The sequence below is a fragment of the Myodes glareolus genome, chromosome 9 (genome assembly GCF_982192425.1).
Source record: "Myodes glareolus chromosome 9, mMyoGla1.1, whole genome shotgun sequence".
Taxonomy (NCBI): domain Eukaryota; kingdom Metazoa; phylum Chordata; class Mammalia; order Rodentia; family Cricetidae; genus Myodes; species Myodes glareolus.
Window position 1 is genome coordinate 47,552,434 of NC_142034.1, and position 23,942 is coordinate 47,576,375.

Below are 23,942 nucleotides of genomic sequence, written 5' to 3' on the forward strand. Positions count from 1 at the left end.
GCCACATCCCCAGATGGCTTCTATGGCTATAGGTTCTGTTAGTTGAGCACAGCACGGGAGTCTGTGTCCTGGGCATCCTTGAGAACATGTGTTTCTTGGATGTATATGCCTGCTGGGGAGGTGCGCCGTGCCATAGCATCTGCCACCACTGCATGTGCCTGTAGCCTATAGCCCCAATGGGTGAGCGTTTCCACTGATTGTCTCTACGCACGTTCATGTGTGTTTGCAGTGCCCCACACACCTGCGCATGTCCCGCAAGAGTGACTGCAGCCCCTCACGGGAGAATGAGTGGCACGCGGGTCCCGGCCTACGGAGTGTAAGTGAGGGAAGGCTCCGAGTGGCCTTGCGCGTCTCCCGCGTGTGTGTGTGCGCGCCGTGTGAGCGCGAGTGAGTGGTTGCTCTCCTGGCTCGCTCGCTCGCTCCCTCGCTCTCTCCGCGCCCGCCAGCCCGCCCGCCCTCGCGCGCAGCCCGCACACTCACCGCTTGGTTGCTGCCGGGTGACGCGGGCTGGGCCCGCCCCCTGCTGCCTGCCCCACACTCACTCGCACCAGCCGCCGCCAAGCAGGCAGGACCGAGTCAGGGCCGTCCGGGGGCCACGCCGGCGATGCCCGCAGCCCCCGCCGAGCCCCGCGGGACCCGCTGAGTTGCCCCAGGGCCGGGGTCACACCGGGCCGGGCCGGGCCGCGCGCTGCGGCGCTGCCTGCATGACCCTCCGGCGGCGCGGGGAGAAGGCGACCATCAGCATCCAGGAGCATATGGCCATCGACGTGTGCCCGGGGCCCATTCGGCCCATCAAACAGATCTCCGACTACTTCCCCCGCTTCCCACGGGGTCTGCCCCCCACCGCCGCGCCCCGCGCCACCGCGCCCCCGGACGCCCCCGCGCGCCCGTCCGCAGCCAGCGCCGGCCCCCGCAGCCCCTCCGACGGCGGCCGCGACGACGACGAGGATGTGGACCAGCTCTTTGGAGCCTACGGTTCCAGTCCGAGCCCCGGCCCCAGCCCCAGCCCCGCGAGGCCGCCCGCCAAGCCCCCCGAGGACGAGCCGGACGCCGACGGCTACGAGTCGGACGACTGCAGTAAGTTTCCCGGTCGCCCGCCGCTCGCCCCCTCCCCGCGCCCGGGTCCCCATAGGGCATGCGCCGCTGCCGCCTGGCACACCCGCACGCGAGAGCAGGGAAGTTTGGGGGCGTCCTCTGGGGGCGCCCCGTTTCCGGGCCTCCGTTCTCTTGAGCGCGCCCCGCACCCATTCCCGGCCCGCGCGCCGGGAGCTCCAGCGCGGGCGGCGGCTTTTGTTCCTGGGAAGGGCGGAGCTGCGCCCCGAGAAGACACCAGTTGCTGCGGGCCGCGCGGTGGCTCCCGGCCCCAGAGCCCTCTGCGGGCCGCCCGGAGTGGCTGCCCGGCGACCTGGGGACCCTGTGGAGGCTAGGGCGGGCCCAGCGGCCCGCAGAGCGCCGCGGCTTTGCTGGTGCGCGGGCCGAGGAGCAGGACCGCGAGCCGCTTGTCCTTTGGAAAAACCTTGGCGGTTCCTCCTCCCGCGTCCGCAGACCCCACCGCGACGCTGGCCTTGGCCGTGGACCTCCGCCCACCTGTTACGCCGGCTACCCGGGGCAGGAGGGTCCCCAGCCTGGGTCCAGGACTCAGCCCCAGGGTGACAGCGGACACCAGGGTCTCCCAAGCCAAACCAGGAGCACTCTGGCGTCTTGTGTGGTTCTTGTGGGCCCGGCCCACCGGGGACCATCCGGGAAGCCAAGGAAGGAATAGATTGTAGTTGGTTAGAGTCCAATGGATTTATTGGGTGGTGAAAGTGGGGGTCGCTTCATGGAAGAGCCCCAGCCCAACTGTGACTCCAAGCAGGCGCACTTAGACCTGAAGAACCGGCCTCAAAACCTAGTGACAGTCATTATGGGACTGTGGGGTATGGAGGTCTCATACTAGCTTCCCCATAGCAAAAGCAGCCCCTCATTGGTGCAACAGTGGTGGTTTGTGCCTGACCTGGGTGTTCCCCGGGGTCTCTAGGGAAGGGCCTGGCTTTTTCCTGGCATAACTTGTGCCTCTGAACTGAAGATGGGAGTTCACCGAGCCGCCCTGGGAACAGACTCCACATTTCGCTTCAGGGAGCCCATCAACAGAAGGTGGCTCAAGCCCTGCCTGAGAACACCGTGTATTCAAGGCCTGGACCCTCTCACCAAGGCCCTACCCCCAAGCACAGAGCCTGGGGAGCTGTCCTGCAGACAGCGGAAAACTGGGTGGGCAGAATTTATTAAACTCTGCAGAGCTGTGCCCTGGATTTACTCCCTTGCCCAGTTCCTGGCACTCTGTGCAAGTATCCAGGCTGACTGGCCTCTGGGGAGGCTCTAACTAGGACCACAGTCACCCTCCTGGGGGACCCAGAGCCATCCTGGGAAGAGAAGATAGGAAGTGGTTCCCATTTCCAGCCTTCTGCCTGCAGCCCGGGGAGTGAGCAGGTGGATGAAGCTCCTGCTTGAGCTTCAGGCCACACTCCAGGTGCCGGAGAGGCCCAGAGGATGACATATGGCCTAGAAGGGAGAAATCTAGTCCTTTTGACTCTCCTGACGCCCCACCACAAAGACTAAAACAGACCAGAAGCCCTATCTCCTGTTAGTCGGCTCCACGGTGTTTGCACAATACTGCTCCAGCAGCTGGGGGTGGCGCAGAGGGAACCTTGCTGAGGCTCTGGGCTCAGCCACAGGTGTCCTAGCTGGGGACAGGCTCACATGAGCTGGGTCCGAGATACAGCTTATTCAGCTGAAACTGGGGGCTGGCCACACCCAGATCACTGTGACACACTAACAAAGTGTGGAGAAGAGGCCTGGAGGTCGCACTGCTGAGGAAGTGGATACGAGGCTGAGCCAGGAGGCTTGCATCTCATCGGGCTAAGAGCGTGAGGATTGTGGCTCTCATGGATGAGGAAACACGGAGCAAGACCACCCTGTACCTGGTCCCCAAGCTGTGCACCCTCTGAGCTCTGACAACCAGATCCCTTAGAATAAGCCTAAGTGATTCAAGCCAGATGGTTCATTATGGCTTTAGCCAGGGTTATGCTATTTGTTGCTCTAATTATTGGATTATCTATTCAGACGAAAAGAAATGAGGGCGGTTGCTCTGTTGTCCAAGCACAGGATAAAAACAGCCTCTTTGCTTGGCCCTGTTCTCCTCCTTAAAACCCCTCCCTTGCTGATCACCTCAAAGTGCGCAAGCATGGTCACATGGATACAAACACACATACAACACACACACATGCACACACACAACTCTCTCTCACACACACACACCCTTCATTCCCTGCTGAGTTTAGGCCAGTGAAAAAGATGCAGCATCACCCTAGGCTTCTGCTTCCCATCTACAGAGGATCCTAGACCCCAAAGCTACAATGACTAAGAGGCTTTGGGCTGCAAGTGCCATGCAATCAATTCAGAGGAGCGCAGCCCAGCAGGGGAGAAAAGGTCCTGCTGCAGTCTCCAGGGTACCCTGGAGCAGCCCTCCAGCATCTCTGGTGACGAGGCTTCTGTCAGTCCTTCTGCTCAGCCAGCTCTTTCCCTCTTGGGCTGAAACTCAGGGCAGATTTCCCATTCCCTAGGGTAAATGGATGAGGAACATCCGCTGTGAAACATGGTCACGGTGATGCTCTCGCTCTCCATCAACTGAGCAGGACCCTCACGGCCCAAGGTGGCTGCTGTGGGTCCAGGCATCACATATCACAACAAGGTTCTAGATTTGATTTAAAACCAAAACAAAAGAAAAAAAAACCATTTTCTACTCTCAGGTCTAGGATCCAGAAAAATCTCTCCTAGAAGTTCCCAGGAGACCTGTCCTTTTGTCTCATTGGCTAGAATTGCATCACGTGTCTGTGTTCCCAAATGACTCACTCAGCTAGGTCAGGACGGGTGCCCATAGAGGTCTGGAGCAAGGGTGAAATGGAGATCCGTTGTTGGGTCTGCCTGAAAGGTTCTCCTGGGCATGGGCAGATTCCAGTTGCTGATTTATATGGCCTCTTCCTTCACCCAGAACTTGTGTGAGCCTCGGTCATGTTCTGGCCAGACCTCTGTCATATTTCACATTCAACAGTGCAGTGCCAGTCATGTGTCAGGCGCTGTACAGGGGTCACAGAGAGCCAAGCATGGGCTGGATTGCACACAGTCTCTGGTCTTAGAATGCTCACAGAAACTCAGCAGCAAAGGATAGGGAGGCAAGCATCCACAGAGGCCTCTGCTCTGAACTGGGGGGAAGGGGAAAGAAGGCCAGCAGAGTGAAGGGGGTGTTGGGGGACAACAGAGGAACCAAGGTGTCAGAAATACAAAGGGAAGAAGGATGAGGTCAAAGTGAAAGGCTTAAATGAGGAATCAATGAGGTCAAATCTTGTCCTGGATGCGATAAAATTTTGAATGGCTTGAAGGGAAGGTCTAGAGGAGATGCCTAAGGTCTGAATCTGTCTCTAGGCTCTGTGAAGGGGAGGTGTATCGCTGATTCCTCTGCATCCTCCCCCACAGTGCCTACCAAGTACACTACCTCAGTTCCCTCGCCTGTGAAGTGCTTTCAAATCAGGCTAAGTCATTTTCTATGATTTCATGCCAATTAAAAAAAAGCATTTTATTGTATTTATAATTGTGTGTGTGTGTGTGTGATGTGAAGGGGTGCACTGTGCTACAGCACACACACGCAGAGGTCGGAGGACAACTCTGTGGAGTTGGATCTTCTACTTTTCTGTGTATCCCAGGGATTGCACTTGGGTCATCAGGCTTGCAAAGCAAGTACCCTTGCCCACCGAGCCATCCCATCAGCTCCACAGAAACTGTTTTAGAGGCTGACATTTTTCTTCCAAATACAAAACAAAAAGGACTGATTTCTGATTCCCAGGGGTGAATGGGTCAAGCAAGTTCAAATGCAGACCAAGGTCATGGCCAGCTAGCTGCTTGTCTGCATAGGTCCTGCTGGGGAACACTCAGCCTTGGAGGAAGCAACAGGGGCCTGAGCTTGATTCTCTCTGAATTAGCCCCATTAAAGCGCTATAATTATCAGCAAGCCGGTGACAACTCTCAGAGGCCCATTAGTGACCAACCTTCATTATTTTTCCAAAGATGTAAACTTTCATCAAAGCACGTGATCTGAGTGGTGCTGAGGGCAGGGCCCTCAGGATCCTGGGGCTCACAGAAAGGCACTCTCTCTTGTCCTTTGGGCCCTGCCATTGCCTCCACCACCACCACTGCCACCCTGCCCAGGCCCTTCAGATTAGCGGTGAGTCCCAATCCTCTCTGTGCCTAGCCTCTGCCCCATTGCTGAAGCAAGAACCCAGGGCCTGTTCACGTGAGGTCAGGGCTCTACTGCTGAGCCACGCCCCCAGCCCCTTCTCTTCCAGAAGATGCTGCATCTTCAGGACTCCAGTTACACAAAACGGTGAAGGGAAACTTGCAAGAAGCCACTAGGCTTTTTAAGACAGAATCCCCAGCTTTGTGGGGCCACCCCCACTTGGCCACCTCCCTTCTCTGAACCTCATTTCTATAAATGGAAAGGGTGAATTTGGGGTCAGGTGTTCCCTAAGACAGCTCCTCCACACATGCTGTCTCTCAAAATGGTGACCGATGTTCTAATGACGAGGTAGAATTTCTTCTAGAACTTCAGTGGCTCTAGACATTCATCAGGCCTTTCCTGGCCTCACACCAGGCACACTGCTCCTTCTCTGGTGGTGGTACCAGATGTTAGTGTCCCAAGAGGCACGTTCCCGGACTTGTCCTCTGGGGTTGGGACACAGGCAAAAACCCCAGAGTATGTGCTTGTAACATGTGTCATCACACCAAATCCTTCCTGCTGGGAAGTGACCGGACAGCCAAGCCATTTGAGTGGCTCCACCATGAGCACTGACCATCTGCTGTTTGCTGGTCCTGAGGTGCCTGAGGCAGTGTCCTCAGGGTGAAGTCATCAGGGAATAGGTATCCTAAACTGGACATCATGCAACTGACTGTCATGTGAAGCCATCAGCTCTGCAGAATGATGTTGCAGAAACCCAGTGGGATGACTGCAGTAAGAGCAATGGTGCCTTGCAGCACTCTTACCCTCAGGATACTCACCTACAGCATCCTCACCATCAGCATCTTCTCCTGCAACAGCTTCACATTATCCTCACTTACAGTATCCTCACCCTCAGCATCCTCACCCACAGCATCTTCATCCACAATATCCTCACCTATAGCATCCTCACCCTCAGCATCTTCTCCTGCAACATCTTCATTTACAGTATCCTCACCCACAGTATCCTCTCCTGCAGCATCTACATCCTCAAGATACTCACCAGCAGCTTCCTCACCCTCAGCATCTTCACCCACAACATCTTTTCCACAGCATCCTTACCTTCAGCATCCTCAGTTATGGTATCCTCATCCATAGCATTCTCACCCACAGCATCCTCACTTGCTCCCTTGAGAATGAGGATGCGGCAGCAAAGGGCATGCATTTCACTAATGCAAGCATTTTCCACTAGGATAAGATACTTGCAGCTCATTCCAGATCTAGAGACTCTTAGTCTGTAACACAGTTCTAACTGTTATTACCTGATTTACAAAAGAAAAGAGCTGTTTGTGCTACCAGAAGCAGGAGCAAAGGGAAGAGGCAGGAAAGTGAGGTACCACCTAGGACCCCCGGTGGAGTAATCACTTTGCATCCCTCTGTCTGTGACTGTGACCCATCGCAGAATCATTGTTAGTCATAGCAATGGCTCTGCTTATGCAGAAAAGCTTAAGTGATGGCTTCTATACCATGTTCCCAAAGGCAGGGAGAAGGTGATCCAGTTTAGGGCAGTTCCTTCCAGAAAGTCCTTCGAGGGGCAAGTTCAGAGCTCTAGAAGTGTCATCAGAGTGTGTCTGCTGTTCCTGTAACCACCTGACAAGCCGCACATGCCAGGAGGTAGTTACAGTTCCCTCCAGGCTGCAGATGAGGAAACTGTCTGAAGTCACTCAGCGAGGACATGCCGAGCTGGGATTTGAACCTGTAGAGTACACCAGAAAATGTCATCCTCCACACTCACAACTGCACTAGAAAGAGACAAGAGCATCACCTCGTTGGGATGCAGGGCACCTGACACAGTTTCACATGTCTCTCAGAACAAAGAGAAGAGCCCTGGATGGACCCACCTCCCTCCAGACACAAAGGCTGTCATGATGTGGCTTGCCTTTGTGACTAAAGGACACTGTCCTGACGTATGTTTACTTAGAATCCATCTAGGATTCAGTGCAGGATCCTGATGAGGACAGAGTCCCAGCCAACCCCTTCCTTCATCTCGGCCTCACTTCAGCCATCAACCCCCACCTGCCAGATGCCTGTGGTTATGATGTCCCCTCCAAGTTACTCAAACCACTGGCCAATTACTATCTGTTGTTTTCTCCTCTCTTGGGTGAGGCATCAGTTCCTCCAAGAAGCCTCCCCTGATGGCCCAATGGTTCCTTTTGAAGCTCTCTTGGCTCACCAGACAATGTTGAGACCTGTCCAGCAATTGGGAACAAATCAGGGATTGGAAAATACCTAAGCATGTGTATCTTGCTGTCTGGGGACTTCAAAGGTTTCCCTCACTCAGACCCTGCTGGCTCTCTTGCTGGGAACCCTCAGGACACGGCAGGCCACAGCTGTAGCAAGTGACTGTTCCTAAGGTGGCAGCTGAGCCCAATTATTGCTGCATCCTCTGCCTGGCCCTTGGAACTTATTGATGCTCTTGAGAGACTTGGGGGCAGCAGCATGAGGACCCAGCTGGCTTGTCACTGCCCACTTAGGATCTCTCAGGACAAGGAGACCAGGGAGCTACAGTGTCACTTGTCACCTGGGGCTCAATCAACAGTCAGCCACTCAGGCTGGTCAGGTCCTGCAGCCTCTTGGAGCCTGTCCTCTGCCTTCTCATAACATTGTGTGTCATTGCTTGTGTGGGGGAAACTGAGGCAAAGGCATCCAAGCTGTCTAGTTCAAAATAGCACCACCATGGAACAGGACAGACAGTACAAAATGGGTGAGAGCCCCTTTCTGAGTCACCTACCTGGTTGTGATCAGGTTACCATGCATGGGACTTAGGTGATCCGCCCAGAATCCCTGAACCTCCTCATCTAACAGTGACAGGATGTTGTCTGTCTGAGGGTTGAGTGTTTCATTGGGAGAGATAGATAACAGAGTTGGCATATTGTAGCTGCTCCGTTGTCACAACAACAGTCATTGACTGGATACAGTAACATTCTTTATTGATAACTTTTCTTGCTGGGAATTGAACCCAGGGCCTCTGCTACTAAACTAGATTCCCCAGCCCAAAAGTTAGTGAATGGCATGCCCTCACTCTTTCACCTGTTACCTGGGAAGAACAGTTACGCTGTTACCACGTGCAGACTCTTACTGTCTTTGGTAGAACTGGAAGTGTTTGTTTTATTTTACAGTGCTGTAGATGGAACCGATGGCCCAGCGCAGGCTAGGCCAGTGATCTGCCCCTGAACCACATTCCTGTCTGCATCTCCGCTTTATTTCTGAGACGTGTGGATTGGCCTAGCAATGGCCAATTTGAACCTGTGCCTCCACCCTAAGTCAGCTGCTTGTGATCCTCAGCACTGTGGGTCTATCCACTTCCTTACTCTCCATGCGGAAGTCATCTGTGTAATTTAAAATGACTTTACTGCCGTCCCCGTGTGGATCCGCTAAGCCTTGCTGTAACCGTATTTTGCTTGCTTTAACTAATTCCAGCCATTTAGAAACAAAAAAATGATTTTACTTTTTAGTTTGTGCATCAGCCTGAAGACAGATGCTGGAGACAACTGGTGTCCATGGGGGCAGAGACGGTCGTGTTGGGGTTTGTGCCAGGGGCTCTCACCTGTGCCCCATGTGAGCATGCCAGGAAGCCAGCTCTTCCACAGATTCATGTTCACACATTCTTTTTTAAATTATTTATTTGCTTATTATTTATTTTATTTATATCGTTGTTATGTCTACATGTATGTCTATGCACCAGGCATTACACTGGAAGAGAGAGTCGGGTCCCCTGGAACTGGAGTTACAGATGGTTGTGAGCCACTAACCTCTGGGAGAGCAGACAGTGCCCTTAACTGTTGAGCTGTCTCTCCATCCCCCCAAGTTCACATATTCTAAGGACTGTGATGGACATATTTGCCTTATGGTTCTTTCAAATAAACTTTATTTGTTTATTCATTTATTTATGTGTTTAATTTTGAAAGAGTAGCTCTATGCCTGGTGGTGGTAGCGCATGCCTTTAATCTCAGCACTCAGAAGGCATAGGCAGGCAGATCTCTATGAGTTCAAGGTCAGCCTGGTCTACAAGAGCTAGTTCCAGGGCAGGCTCTAAAACTACAGTGAAACCCTGTCTTGAAAAATAAATAAATAAATAAATAAATAAATAAATAAAGAGTTGCTCTGGCTAACCTGGAGCTCACTTTGTAGACCAAGTTGGTCTCAAACTCAAAGGGATCTACTACCTTCCTCTGCCTCCCAAGTTCTGAGACTAAAAGCAGACACCACCAAATAAATCTTTTAATCTTGATAGCAATGTGTGACCCACATCTCTTCTCTCACAGCCGCCCTGGGTACCCTGGACTTCAGTCTGCTCTATGACCAGGAGAACAACGCACTACACTGCACCATCAGCAAGGCCAAGGTAAGCCCTGCACCAACCCCAGCTCGAGCCTCAGGAAGGGGGCAGGGGCCTATCTAGCCTCTCTGTCCAGGCTTCCTGGTGTCCCTGCTATGTGGAGGGCAGCTGCCCATTTCCCAGACTGGCCCTGCCCAGTAAACCTAGTAAAGCATTTGGGGAAAGGAGTTTCAGAAGGAGACAGCAGGAATTGCAGAAGGTCAGGCAGCTTTTAGAGCCTGGGAATGGTCACTCAAGAAGGGGGAGGGTGGAGGACTTATCTTGCAGCAGGGGGAGGGTGATTGGATATCACCGTCTCTAGATCTCCCCACTCCGAAGTTCCAGCCCCTGAGCAGCTCCTATGACAAAAGCTACAGGTGCCACTGAAGACAGTTAGGCTCCAGGCAGGGTGGTAGCCATTGGGCCTTAGCATCAGAGGCGCTATGAGCCTTGCTGAGGGGAGCCATGGCCATCTGCGGACCCATTGTGGCCTGGCCAGGGCCTATCCCTTGTGCTCCTCTGCAGATCTGCTCTTGAACCTGTGTCTGTCCCATGTTCTCAACCTTATTGTTCCCCTCACACTGCTCCCTCTGGGAGGAAGGTGCCCAAGTTGATGTTTTCCCGAAAGGTAAGGACCTGTGTGGTCAGTAGAGACTCCAGCAGGGCTGTGGGAGGGCCTCAACCAGCCCAGCACCCATGGCGTGGCTTCAAGTGCTGCCAGGCCTAGACCTCACCCAGCATCCCTGACCTGTAGTTTCTTTCCGACCCACGCTACCACTGAGGGGCTGCCCTTGGCTCTGTGCCTGCCTAGAGGGACAACCGGCGCCGTACCCCTACCCAGCCTGGGTCACTCATGTGGAAGGCCAGTGTGAGAATGGTCTACATTGGGCCTGGGACCCAGGTTGGGTACTTGATGGCCTAGTCACTCCTCTCTGTGTCTCTGTCCACCCCATTGGCACCTCTAGGCTGGAACAGAGGAACAGAGCAGAGCTCCTGGTGACCCTCACCTGGAAAGGGGGAGGCAAGCTGCAGGGCCAGGCAGAGCCCCTCCTCCCTCCTCCTGGCTTAGAGCTTGTCTGTGCTTGGGGGCCAGCGGTCAGACCACTCTAGTGGAGCCTAGCTTTTCCTCCCCATCTCAGAGTCCGGGGTTCCTGTTGTCTTCTTCCCTGCACTAAGTGTGTGTGTGTGTGTCTGTCTGTCTGTCTGTCTGTGGTAAGTGTCTCTGTGCCTGTGTGCACAGATTTACATGGGTACTGGTGTAAGCAGGAGACTAGAGGCCTCTGAACCATGGTGGCCCTGCTCTTCTCTGTAAATGTCTACAAAACAGGGGACAGACCTGGGAAATACTGGGGCCCCAAAGGGAATCCATAGAGTGTAAGCTGACTCAGGGCTCCCACTCAGAACCTCTCAGGGAATCCATGGACTGGTCTTCTCAGGCTCCCACTATCACCTGATGTCTTAGTTCATTTTCTGTTGCTGTCGTAAAACCCTGAGCAAAAGCAGCCTGGGATGGGAAGGGTTTATTTCATCGTCCTGCTTGTGGTTTATCATCCAGGGAAGTTAGAGCAGGAACCTGGAGGCAGGAACTGATGCAGAGCTATGGAGGGGTGCTACTTACTGGCTTGCTCCACATGACTCGCTCAGCCTGCTTTCTTACACATGCCCAGGACCAGCAGCCTGGGGTAGCACCACCCACAGTGAGCTGGGCTCTCCCACATCAATCATCAACCAAGAAAATGCCCCACAGACTTGCCCACAGACCAATCTAGTGGGCACATTTTCTCAGTTAAGGTGCTCTCTTCTCAATGGCTCCAGCTTGCATCAGGTTGACATACAGCTAACCAGGATTCTTGGTCACCTGCACCCCCCAGGACCTAGGCACTCACCTCCAAGCAGTACCCAGCAAAACCCCTAAGAGCCACAGTGCTGAAAGACCAATGTTACTCCGCCACACCCTGATTTTTCCTATACAGTTTCTCTGTGTAGCCTTGGCTGTCCTGGAGCTCACAGAGATCCACCTGCCTCTGCTTCCTGAATGCTGGGATTAAAGGCGTAGGCCATCATCACCTGGCACAATATTGCTTCTTAATTGTGATTAAAAAAAAATCACACATGTGAAACTTAGCAGTGGAATGCTGAGCCCACTCGAATGGCTGTGTTACATCAGTGTCCCTCCCAGAGCCTTTTCAGCTTGCCAAACTGAAACTCCTTGCCTCTCCTTGCCTGACCCAAGCTGCCCCTCCCCAATGTCTCCAGGGATCTTGTAGGCACAAAGTCATACAGTTTCTGTCCCTCTGCACCAGGCCATCTCACTAGCTGGTGTCTGTCCCTCTTCTTCATGCTGAGCACTGAGAGCCTCAGCTTTGACTATCCAGAAGGTTCCAGTCCCGAAGGCTTGGTGAACAGTAACCACTGGACAGTGTAGGGACAACAGAAACTTTGTTTGAAGGGACTCTGTCCTTCCTTCCTGTCCCCTTGGTGCTAGTAGTACCATCCCATAGAGCACCTCCCCTGCCCCTCTCGAAGACAGTGGCATCTGCTTTTATCCCTTGTAAACACAGTGAGCTGACGGGATTTGCCGGAGACAACCCCTTTTCCATGTCTTGCTGAACTCAGCCTTCTGGCCCCTCTGCTGGATTCAGTCAGCTCCTAGGGGCCGTGCATACAGCCTTGGAGGAGACCTTGCCATGCTGTAGGGTCAAGCGAGGCTGCTTGGGCTAGGGAGTCAGTGTAGGAACTGAGCTGAGCCCACCAGCCCTTGCCTCTAGCTCAGTGTATGGCCCTTTGGTGTGTCCAGGTACCTACCAGGTAGAAGGATGTGGATGTAACAGCAGGGACCACATCACAGACTGGGGATCCGACAGGCAGAGCAGGCACCATTGTCATCTTAGCACGGCAGCTGCCCCTCCCCTAACCAGCCCATATGGGTGCTCCAGGGCCTTAGAAATAGGACCCACAGTCCTACTTAACCTCCCAGTTCAAAGATATACAAGGGAAAAGAGAAATAATGAAACATTGTAAACATGACAAACTGTGTGCAGGAACTGTAGCAATAAAACGGGAGCCCTCAGCTGTCCCCTACTCAGGTTGGGCCATCAGCTCCCCAGGACACCTTCTCTTTACTGCCTGGGGTAAGGAGCTAGCAGGGGAAAGCTAGCAGGATGTGAAAGGCCACCCTCACCATGGCACACACACTGCCTGCAGGTCAAGCCCCTGTAGCCAGAGGCCTGGCTTAAATCCCCACCCTTACCCCAACTACTTCTCTGAAATCTTCTCTGAGGGGAGGCTGGGGAGGGAAGTCTCACCTCAGCCCTGCGTCTGCATTCCTCCAGACTCTATTCCACTGGCCTGTGGGAATGGTTAGCTCTTTACCCGTGATAAAGCTGAGCCGGCCAATGCCTGGTCCACTAACTAGGAAGCACACCGGTTCTGCTGACTCCCAAACCTGGGCCTGGGACCACTGCAGAAGAGAAATATTGGCTAGGTGCCCTACATGGAAGCTTGTCCAAGCCTGTAGAGCTAGGCCTGGGAGAAAGGTCTGGAGTGGCCAGGAGCCAAGCCATCCCTCATTCACCCATCTGGAATGTCGACCATGCAAACCTCTGCTGCTTCCCCAGCCCCTGTAGGCCTTCACCTCTGAAAGGAGTAAACAATTCCCAGGTTAGCTGAGGCCCTTGTGGGTCCCTCCCCTGAACTGTACATTCCTGGGCTGGCAACTAAAATCAAAGTTAGCAAGGGGTGCCATCTTGTGGAAGGACCCTCCATGGCAGGCAGCCTGTGACTTCAGAGACACCAACTGGCAAAGGCAGAGGGAAATGGCAGTCTCAGCTGGCCTCCCATACAAAGTACCACAAGGAACTTGAGGATGAGTATGTAGCCAAATCGTGGAGACTTGGGGTCAGCGAAGGAAGATCCAACAAGGGGTGGCGTCCGGGAAGTGGGAAGAGAGACCGGCCTCCCCAAGTTTACAGTGAAGTATGTCCTCTGGGTTCAGTTGTCAAGAAGGGAGAAACTGAAAGGACCTGGGGGGAGGGGGATGCAAAGTGGGGAAGGGAAGCTTAGGCCAGCACTGTTTGGTCCTTGAGAACGTCCCATCTTCAGGGAAACTGAAGATGCCAGGGAGGAGGCCCAATCAGCAGGCCCTTTGCGTCCTTACTCTTAGCTCTCATCCTCTCTGGTCTCTGCTCAGGGCCTGAAGCCGATGGACCACAATGGACTGGCTGATCCCTACGTCAAACTGCACCTGCTGCCTGGAGCCAGCAAGGTGAGGGTTTCTGCCCCAGACATGGCACTGGCTTGGCCTCCCTGGGACCTCATGAGTCCATTACCTATCTGCTACATGGGCCCCAGAGAACATCCGGGTTACATTTCATATGAAGCCATTTTAGCCTGCAGTTCATATTATATGGGGTGGAAAAAGACTCTATAGGGTCAGGTGTGATGGTGCACACCTTTAATTGCAGTGCTCAGGAGGCAGGGGCAGGCAGATCCCTGTGAGTTCAAGGTCAGACTGCTCTACAGACATAGTGAAATCCAGGTCAGTCGGGATGCATAACACCTTCCTAAAAAGGAAATACTGTTACAGAGGTTTCTTGGTGGAAGGACCTGTCAGAGCCCTCAGTGTGCTGATGGGCCATTCCGTGGCTTCATAAGGGGACTGAGAGGGTAGCATCAGCTTGGTGTATTTGACCACAGAATCGCTGTTCCTGCTTCCCTGCTGGGTGGTCCAGCAATCAGATGCAAACATAGAGGCAATTTCACTAGGAAAGTATGGATCCCAGGCAGAATGAACAGCCAGAGCACAGCAGAGGAGGATGGGAACACCAGGTGATCCAGGAAAGTGGTCCAGTTGTACCACTGGCTTTGGGGATATGGCCAGTCTTGATATGGAACTCTTGTAATGGGGTGGGGGCAGCTTTGGTTGAGCTAATTCCTATTAAACTGAGCACTTCAACTTCCTAATGGGAATGAGTAATGAGTCAACATGGCAACTTCCCGCCCGGTAGCCGTCACCCCTACCTGCTGTTGTCATCAGGGTCTGGGGTCAGCAATGCTCCTCACATTACTTCTGTGGCTACCTCAGCAAATTCCACAGCTTGGCCATTTAAACACACTCATTGCCTCCCTATTCCACTGGTCATCAACGAGACAGGTTGCACTGACTGTACCAGAAGACAAGATGCCAGCCATGGCTGCTCCATTCTGAGGACAGTCATTCCCTTTCCTTTTTAACTAGAGGCTACCTACTTCCCCAGCTGAGGCCCCGACCTGTGTCTGAAGCCAGCTGAGCTCTGACTATGTGATCCTGTCTCTCTTGGTTATCTCTTGCTGGCAAAGACCTCTGTGACCACAGGGGCCATTCACATGTCTCCAGTAAGCTTGCTGGGTATTTTTGTTTTGTTTTATTTTTCAAGACAGGGTTTCTCTGTAGCTCTGGCTCTGTCCTGGAACTTGCTCTGTAGACCAGGCTGGCCTCGAACTCACAGAGATCTACCTGCCTCTGCCTCCCGAGTGCTGGGATTAAGGACGTGTGCCACCACTGCCCTGCTAAGCCTGCTGGGGTTTTTTTTGGGGGGGGGGGGTGGCTTCGAGACAGGATTTCTCTGTAGCTTTTGGAGCCTGTCCTGGAACTAGCTCTTGTAGACCAGGCTGGCCTCGAACTCACAGAGATCCACCTGCCTCTGCCTCCCAAGTGCTGGGATTAAAGACATGTGCCACCACCGCCCTGCAAGCCTACTGTTTTTAAGTTAACTAATTAACAGTGTTAGTTTCACCTTCTGCCTCAGGTCTCCCCCGCTGGGTCAGGTAGCATCTCCATGGGGAGGGAGCAGGCTGGCCAGCTTTTCAGCCACACTCATTCAGTACCAATAAGATCACTCTCTCTCTCTCTCTTTTTAGGCAAACAAGCTCAGAACAAAAACTCTGAGGAACACTCTGAACCCCACATGGAACGAGACCCTCACTTATTACGGGATCACGGACGAGGACATGATCCGAAAGACCCTGAGGTGGGTGAGGGCCCCCGTGCCTCCACCCCATCCGGGGACACCCTACCACTTATGAATTCCCACTGACTGTGGAAGCCAATCGCCCCCAGGATCTCCGTGTGTGATGAGGACAAATTCCGGCACAATGAGTTCATCGGTGAGACTCGCGTGCCCCTGAAGAAGCTGAAGCCCAACCACACCAAGACGTTCAGCATCTGCCTGGAGAAACAGCTGCCGGTGAGTGGAGCCAGGGTCTGGTCCCCCAGGGCGGGAGTTTACTGTGAGCTTCTGCCGTGTGCTGATGATATATTCTAGGCACTCTTCCACGGAGCTACATCCTCAGCCCTTTTAAATTTTTACATTTACGAATTTTAAAGTTTTCGTGTATATAGTGGTGTGTGTGTGTATGTGAGTGTGTATACAGTGGATACGTGTGTGAATGTGTAAGCCTGCCATCAACATGAGTGCTTCCTCAATTGCTCTCCACCTCAGTTTTTGAGCCAGGGTCCCTCCCTGAGCCCAGCGCTCACTAACTGGTCTGGCTAGCCAGTGAGTTGGGATGCTCTTGGCTCCACCCAGCGGTTACAGATTTGTGCCACTATGCCCAGCTTTCCAAGGATGCTAGGAATCCAAACTTACACAGCTAACACTTAACTGACTGAGCCATCTCCTCACCCCCTTTAAATTTTCATGTGAAATTTTCTGTTCCCCAGGCCGGCCTTGAACTTGCTCTGTAGCCCAGGTCGGCAGCGAACTCTTGATCCTCCTGCCTCAGCTTTCTCAGTGCTAAGAGTACAGGCCTGTGACATGAGGCAGGGCATGGTGACACCTTAGAGACTCCCTGCCTACTGGGCTCAGAAGACCAGAAGCAAAGAGAGGAGAGAGGTGAGGGCTGGAGCCAAGAACCAGATAGAATGGGGCTGATTGGGGAGGAAGGCCTGCTGCCAGGGCAGCTCCAGGTCTGGGGCTGGGTACACAGAGGGAGGAGGAAACCATTCACTGGGGGCAATTCAGTTGGGATATGCTAGGCCAGGAGAGCCATAAGATGCCCAGAGGTGACAGCGCATAATTCTCTCCTAGACATTGTAATTGTTTGGCATGATGCCAGCACCAGTTTGGCCCCAATTGCCTTCAGCAGCTGAGCTCTCCCGGGGTCTTGGTGTCTTTCTGTCCAGTCACCCTGCTGCTTACCTTCTCTTCCCATCTCTCCTTCGTCTGCTTCTGAGAGTCCAGGGGAGCCCCAGTGCACAGGGTTGAGAGACAAGCTAAGTCCTCCGCTGCCCGATGCTCAGGATATGACTTCTCCCCCATCCCTGAGCCAAGGGAACAGCAGTGAGGAGGAAATCCAGCATTTAACCCCTGTACGCCAGGCTTGGCAGGGTCTGGAGCCCAGGACATGGCCACTCCCCAGCCCTGGGAACCCACCCTGTGGCTGAGACACTGCCTTTGTGCGAGGAGCACAGTGGTGCATGCTTTTAATCCCAGCGCTTGAGAGGCAGAGGCAAGAGGATCTGAGTTCGAGGCCAACCTGGTCTACTGAGTCAGTTTCAGGACATCCAGGGCTACACGGAGAAACCTTGCTTGAAAAACAAACAAACAAAAACAAAAAAACCCAAGACTCTCTGTGTATATGAATGTATGAATAAGTAGGGAATGTATGTACACATGTGCATACTGTGTGTAAATGTGTGTGAATTTGGATGCATGTGTGTTGTTAGTGTTCCTGAAACATACTTTGGCCATTGCTATGCTTGAATTTGCTATGTTGCTCATTGGCCAGCTTGGAGATGCACAGTGACCACAGGAGTGATGTTTGAGATAACCACTCTGGTTATAAGGACACAGTTGGTGGTTTTAGATTTTTTATTCTGTACTACTTATTCTAAGTAAATTCCTGGTTAAGAGGTGGTCAGATGCAACAGTCTAAAGTACGGTAGTGCCGTCTGCCCTTGAAAACATCTCTGCTGGGGCTGGAAAGATGGCTCAGTGGTTAAGAACACTGCCTGCTGTTCCAGAGGTCCTGAGTTCAATTCCCAGCAACCTCATGGTGGCTCACAACCATCTGTAATAAGATCTGGTGCCCTCTTCTGACCTGCAGAACACTGCATACATAATGAATAAATAAATTTATAAAAAAAAAGAAAGAAAGAAAACATCTCTGCTCATATATACTCCATGCAGAGCCCAGGCTCCCACGTCTGCACCACTGGTCATGACTGTGTGAGCATTGGATGAGAAGGATGCCAAGGCTGTGTCTGAATTCAGAGTGAATGCTGGGATCAACTAGCCATGTCTGCTCTGGACATGAAATTCAGAGACAGGCCTGTGTGTCACAGGCCTCCCTTCCTCACCTCACAGGACTCTCTCATCTCCAGTGAGGTTTGGACCTGGCCACGTGGGGACTCAGGTCAGCCCCAAGCAGAGCACAGCTGCAGGCAAAGGCTGAGCCTATAAAAGAAGAGCCTGGCAGATCCTGAGGAGGGACGCTCAGGGAACATGGGCATGTTCCAGCCGTGCATGTCTGGGTGACTTTGGGGGAGGATGGGAAATGCAGACAGACTCTAGCTGTCAGCACATGGAGGGTGAGATGTGGAGGCCTAGAGGTAACATCTCACCCTGAAGTGCATCCTGGGCCTGCTTGGGAGGGGCTGGGCATCTCACCAGGCTCCCAGCTGCCTTGGGGCTCAGAAGGTGGCGAAGTTCTGTCATTCAGGCTGGGGGCGGGGGCACCCTGCAATGTTTCCGGGAGTAGGTGAGATTAGGCAAAGACATCAGAGCTGAAGTTCACAGAGAAGGCTTGGGTATGAAGAAGGTAGAGCAGGCTGGAGCAGGCTTCCTACCCAGGTGACAAATGCATCAGGCCCTGCAGACCAGGCTCTCTTCACTGCCACCCACTTCTCCTGCTGTAGGCAAAAACAGCTGCGGGAGAGACGGAAAAGGCCAGCCTGTGTTCCAGAAAAATTTTACTTAAGGACACAGAAGTTGCCTGCCTATCTCCCTTCCTCCTTTCTTCCACTTCCTTTCTTCCCTTCTTCCCTCCCTCCCTTCCTTCCTGTCCAAGCTAGAAGTGGCACCAAACACCTCACTTGTGCTAGGCAAGTGTGGTACCACTGAGCTGCACGCCCAGCCCCCGGGTTCCATAGATCCCTGTATGTCCAAGCCTAGCTGAGCATTAGCAAATAGACTCTAGGGGGTGAGATTATGGGTGGCCTCACTGCTTAGCCAAGAAGGTGGAAGCAGACAAGGACAGCAGAGTGACAACCCTCTCCTGCAGGTGGACAAGGCAGAGGACAAGTCCCTGGAGGAGCGAGGCCGCATCCTCATCTCACTCAAGTACAGCTCCCAGAAGCAGGGCCTGCTGGTGGGCATTGTGCGCTGTGCACACCTGGCTGCCATGGACGCTAACGGCTACTCGGACCCCTACGTGAAAACGTGAGTGTGCGCCCAGGCCTGTGCCTGACTCCCCTACTCACCAGGCAGAACTAGAGTCCTCCGTAGCGAGAGCTGAAGCATCATGGCAAGCCCTAAGAGGGTTGCCTCAGAGCAATGGGGCTTTATTCACCAGGGTGTTTTCTTTTGTGTGTTGTTGTTGTTGACTATGGAGCTAAATGCAGTCATCCCATTTCATAGATGAGGAAACTGAAGCCTGCAGAAGGGTCTCCCACTAGGAGAGAAAATAGTCATTTCTTTTTGATGATGGGGGACATGGTCACGTGTATAACAGGCTGCTCTTGAATTTACTGTGTAGCCAGATCCTGCTACCTACCTCCTGGCCACTGCAATTGAAGGTGTGAACCACCACAGATGGACGTGTGGAGCTAGAGCCAGACCTGAGCCTAGGGAGGCAAAGTCACTAGGGATCCAGGCTCACAAGCAAGTTGGAGGAGGAGGCAGGACCAGTGCCAGGAGCCAGGAGACCTTTGCCATGTCTTTTTGTGTGTGCCCAGCCCTGTGTCTGCCCTCCCTCCCCGACAGTAGCACTAATGACAGACACTGGCTAGAGTTTGCACTTGGAGATCCAGGAGGCAGGTAGAAGAGGGTGAGCTTTTGCAGACAAAGGGCACTGGTGCCACAGAACCCACCCTCGGTGCTTTTAGCGCTTCACAAATGGTGTATCTCTTGTTGCAGCTCCCTGTACCTTCAGTTCCAAGGGCTCTGATGCCATCTTCTGGTCTCAGAGGGCACCGGCTATATACATGGTGCACAAGCATACATACAGATGCTCATGTATACTCAAAAAATAAAAGTAAAATTTAAAATCTAAAAAGAAAGTCTTCTGAGCATGTGCAGACCTTTCCTTGTCCTTATTCCCTAAGCAACAGGGTAGCAGCCGTGTATGCAACATTCCAGCGGCCTAGCTGTCATACATGACCTAGAGAGCAGGCTGTGGCAGGTTCTGTACAGATGTCAGCTCATGTAATGAAAGCAATTAGCATCTGCAGATGTGCCCTAGAGCCAGTCTTCCCCAGACACTGAGGGTCACTGCACTCCTTCAGCCATGCAGGGCTTTTCTGAGTGGAGACAGGGAGGTGTGGAGCAGGATTGGAGGGTCAGCGGCACGCGTCACCTGCACCTGTCACACCGTGTTTCTTTTTTTTTTTTTAAGAATTTTTTTCTTTTTTTTTAAATATTTATTTATTATGTATACAATATTCTGTCTGTGTGTATGTCTGCAGGCCAGAAGAAGGCACCAGACCTCATTACAGATGGTTGTGAGCCACCATGTGGTTGCTGGGAATTGAACTCGGGACCTTTGGAAGAGCAGGCAATGCTCTTAACCACTGAGCCATCTCTCCAGCCCCACACCGTGTTTCTTGTGAGACAGAAATGAGATGCAGAACCCCAACATGGCATGAACATTTTAACTTGTGTTCAGTGTCAATCTGCTGGGTGAACTCCAGCTGCAGGTTGTATGAAGGGTGACCCCAAACCTGGGCTCCCTTGGTGCTGATTTGCACAGGCAAACTGTTAGAAGCAGGGTACTTTCACAGCTTGGAGCTCCTCCCTGCCCCTGGGACTGTATCAATACTTGTTACCTACCTCTGAGTAATGGTGAGGAAAGGCTGGAGAGGGTCAGTACAGGTGAGGTTTCTTCCCTTTTCTTTTCTTTGGGGGTGAGGAGTGGGGATTGAGGCAGGGTTTCACCATGTGCACTAGGCAGGCCATGAACTTCTAATCTTCCTGCCTCAGTCTTCCAAGAACTGGAATTCCAGGCACGTGCCAACAAATCCAACCTTTGGTTGAATCTGAGGATCTAGGACCGATGGGTATGGAAAGGTAGCTGTTTTGCTTTTACCCCAGGAGCTCCGTAGCCCTGGGCATCCTCAGACCTGCTGTCTAGCTATCCCAGTGGCGTTGCCTTTCCCACATTTCACATCAAACACCAGATCGATGCTGCCTCAGGCGGGCTTCACCTGCATGGGTGCTTTGTCCAAGGTTCTCTCTCTCTCTCTCTCTCTCTCTCTCTCTCACACACACACACACACACACACACAGTATATGCACCAGAGACTTCATCTTTCATATGGCTGTATAGCTTTCAGCATGTATGTAAAGCATGAGTTCATTGTTAGTCGCATGTATGTAAAGCATGAGTTCTTTGTTAGTCGCATGTATGTAAAGCATGAGTTCATTGTTAGTCACATGTATGTAAAGCATGAGTTCATTGTTAGTCGCACGTATGTAAAGCATGAGTTCATTGTTAGTCGCATGTATGTAAAACATGAGTTCATTGTTAGTCGCATGTATGTAAAGCATGAGTTCATTGTTAGTCACATGTATGTAAAGCATGAGTTCATTGTTAGATGCATGTATGTAAAGCATGGGTTCATTATTAGTTTCCCAATTGAAGAGCATGTAGGTTGTTTAAATTTTGGATGACTGTGTGTAAAGCGACCGTTAGCATGTAATTTATAAACTGGGCAAGGTTGTGCATACATGAAACCTCAGCACTTGGGAGGTGGAGGCAGAGGGTGGGGAGTTTAAGGCCAGCCTGGGCTACACACTGAGTACCAGGGAAGCCAGGCTGTGTAGCAAACTATGTCACAGACACAAAACAAATCCAGAAGTGTTTGTGTCGATATATTTCTTCATTTCTCTCTCTTACCACCACGCTTTGTTAGCATGTACTCTCTAATATTTGTTTTAACAAGCCAGTATTGTATATGCAGCAGAATCTCAACTTGAAGCTGAATGTGGTTGTCACATCTGCAATAGTAGCGCTTAGCAGCTGGAGGCAGGAGGGTCAGGAGTTCAGGGTTATCCTAACCATCCTAGGAGACTGACAATAAAGGCTCATGCACCTGGAGGTCAGAGGATAACTTGTAGGAATCCTTTCTCTCCTTCCAGTCTGTGTGCTCTGGGCGGGATGGGGACAGTGTCCACACTCACATGGGTGGACTTGGGCAGCAGGTACGAAGCCATTTCTAAGCAACAGCACTCAGCTTTTCCATGGGCAAGGTTTGGCAAAAAGCAGGCAAGAGGCTTGACCATTGTGAGCATGATTTTGAACATGTTAAACCTCTAGGAAGCTAGTCATTTACTGTGTTGAGGTCCCCAGTGCCAGCCACTGAGCAGAGTACACATAGCGGAATAAAAGCATTTGTCACACAATTGCCTGTGCATGGAAAGGGTGGGAGATTTTGCAAAAGAGAGTTCAGAGGCCTCCTGCATCCCCAGCCTGTGCATGACCTCCCTGACGTGGAGAAAGGAGACTGAGCCTGGCTTCCAGATACCACTCTTGCCAACCGTGCGACCTTGGGCAACCACCTGGCCTTTCTGGACCTAAAGTAGGTTAAAGCCTAAGGAGGGGCAGGGCACAAGCTTTCCCGCCCCCTGGAGGATCACTCGAGAACTGCGGAAAGAGGAACTTCCTCGAGGCTCCTACAGAGGAGTGAGGCTTGCCCTGCTCAAGGGATGTGCTGAAAAACTGGATTTTACCCTTGAGAAAAACGGAGTTTATGGTGTGTGAGTTCTTAGTAAATCTGGCGGGGGGGGCGCTGTGGAAGCTGGTAGCTCTTGGAGCTGGAGCTAAGAGCAGTTTAGAGCACTTGCCTTATATGCACGAGATCTCAGGTTCAGTGTCAAGTACTGCCATGTCCCTCATTCCCTGCACCTACTGAAAAAAAACAACGACAATTCCTGAAAAGGGACAAACTGCTTTTCAAAACTAGCTCTCCTGGCTGGAGGGATGGCTCAGCGGTTAAAAGCTTTGACTGTTCTTCCAGAGGTCCTGAGTTCAATTCCCAGTAACCACATGGTGGCTCACAACCATCTATAGTAAGATCTCTTCTGGCCTGTAGGCATACATGCAGACAGAATACTGTATACTTAATAAATGAATAAATCTTTTTAAAAAAATCTAGCTTTCCTGTGGGAAGTGTGAACTTTGAGAAGATCAGATTTCCAGAGAAAATTCACAGCCTCTTCTGGGCACGCAGGTGTGCTTGGGTGACCATGCAGCCGCCTCAGTATTGCCCCCAGGTGAAGACTGGCACTTCAGGGTTAGGACAAAGGCCGCCGGGGATGTGTCCCGTAGCAGTGTGCTAGCACCATGTGCAGTCCGCGGCTCTGCCCGGCCTCTGACTGTCCCCAGTTATCCTTCCAGATACCTGAAGCCAGATGTAGACAAGAAATCCAAGCACAAGACCGCAGTGAAAAAGAAAACACTAAACCCAGAGTTCAATGAGGTATGGCCAGGCTGGGGGTGACTGGTAAGGGGCTGTGGGACTCCCCTGGACTGGGTGGGGGTCTGGAGAGTCAAGAGAGGGTGGGGAGCAGAAAGAGCCCTCAGCCGTGATGGGTAAGGCTCCCCTAGACCGCTCAACGATGGGGAAGCTCATGGGACAAAGGAACCTTCTAAAAGGTCTTGTTGATGGAGGTAGGGGTGAAAAGAGAGAATGCTGAGCAGCTCCTGGGTTCCCTTCTAGATGACAGGGGTGGGAAGGGAGGTGTGGAGAACATGGGAGGACGCTTTAGGTGGAACGTGAGGGTTCCAGACACCCAGCAGGTGTGGCAGGACAGCTGTGAATACCGTAACAGACAACCGTAAACTTACTGAAATACTGTGGGACATTTGTACGGTTTCTGTTTGGAAATCAGTTGCACAGTTTTCAAGCTTGAACTTTTGGTGAGAAGGGTCATGACATAATGCCTGAAGGGCAGACAGGACAAGAGGGTGGCACACAGATCTGGGGGTCTTCACTGAGAAGAAAAGCAGTGCCTCAGGCCTCACTCACGGTCAGGGGTTCACAGGAAGAGTGGACAGCAAGGCCAGCCCTAGAGGACAAGGGAAGGGTGACAAAAACTCTTTACTGGATGATTAATCGCAGCCAGG

General features: G+C 52.5%; 1 protein-coding gene across 1 annotated transcript in view; it reads left to right on the forward strand.

Moving 5' to 3' along the window:
* Positions 1-558: 558 nt before the first annotated feature.
* Positions 559-23,942, forward strand: part of Doc2b (double C2 domain beta) — a 28,381-nt gene continuing 4,997 nt past the window's right edge. Inside the window, exons 1-7 of the mRNA XM_085695328.2 lie at positions 559-1,077; positions 9,568-9,647; positions 13,810-13,884; positions 15,519-15,628; positions 15,718-15,844; positions 18,882-19,039; positions 23,214-23,295. Coding sequence (XP_085551454.1) covers positions 705-1,077; positions 9,568-9,647; positions 13,810-13,884; positions 15,519-15,628; positions 15,718-15,844; positions 18,882-19,039; positions 23,214-23,295 — 1,005 coding nt within the window. The 5' untranslated portion in view covers positions 559-704. The remainder of the gene's footprint in view (positions 1,078-9,567; positions 9,648-13,809; positions 13,885-15,518; positions 15,629-15,717; positions 15,845-18,881; positions 19,040-23,213; positions 23,296-23,942) is intronic.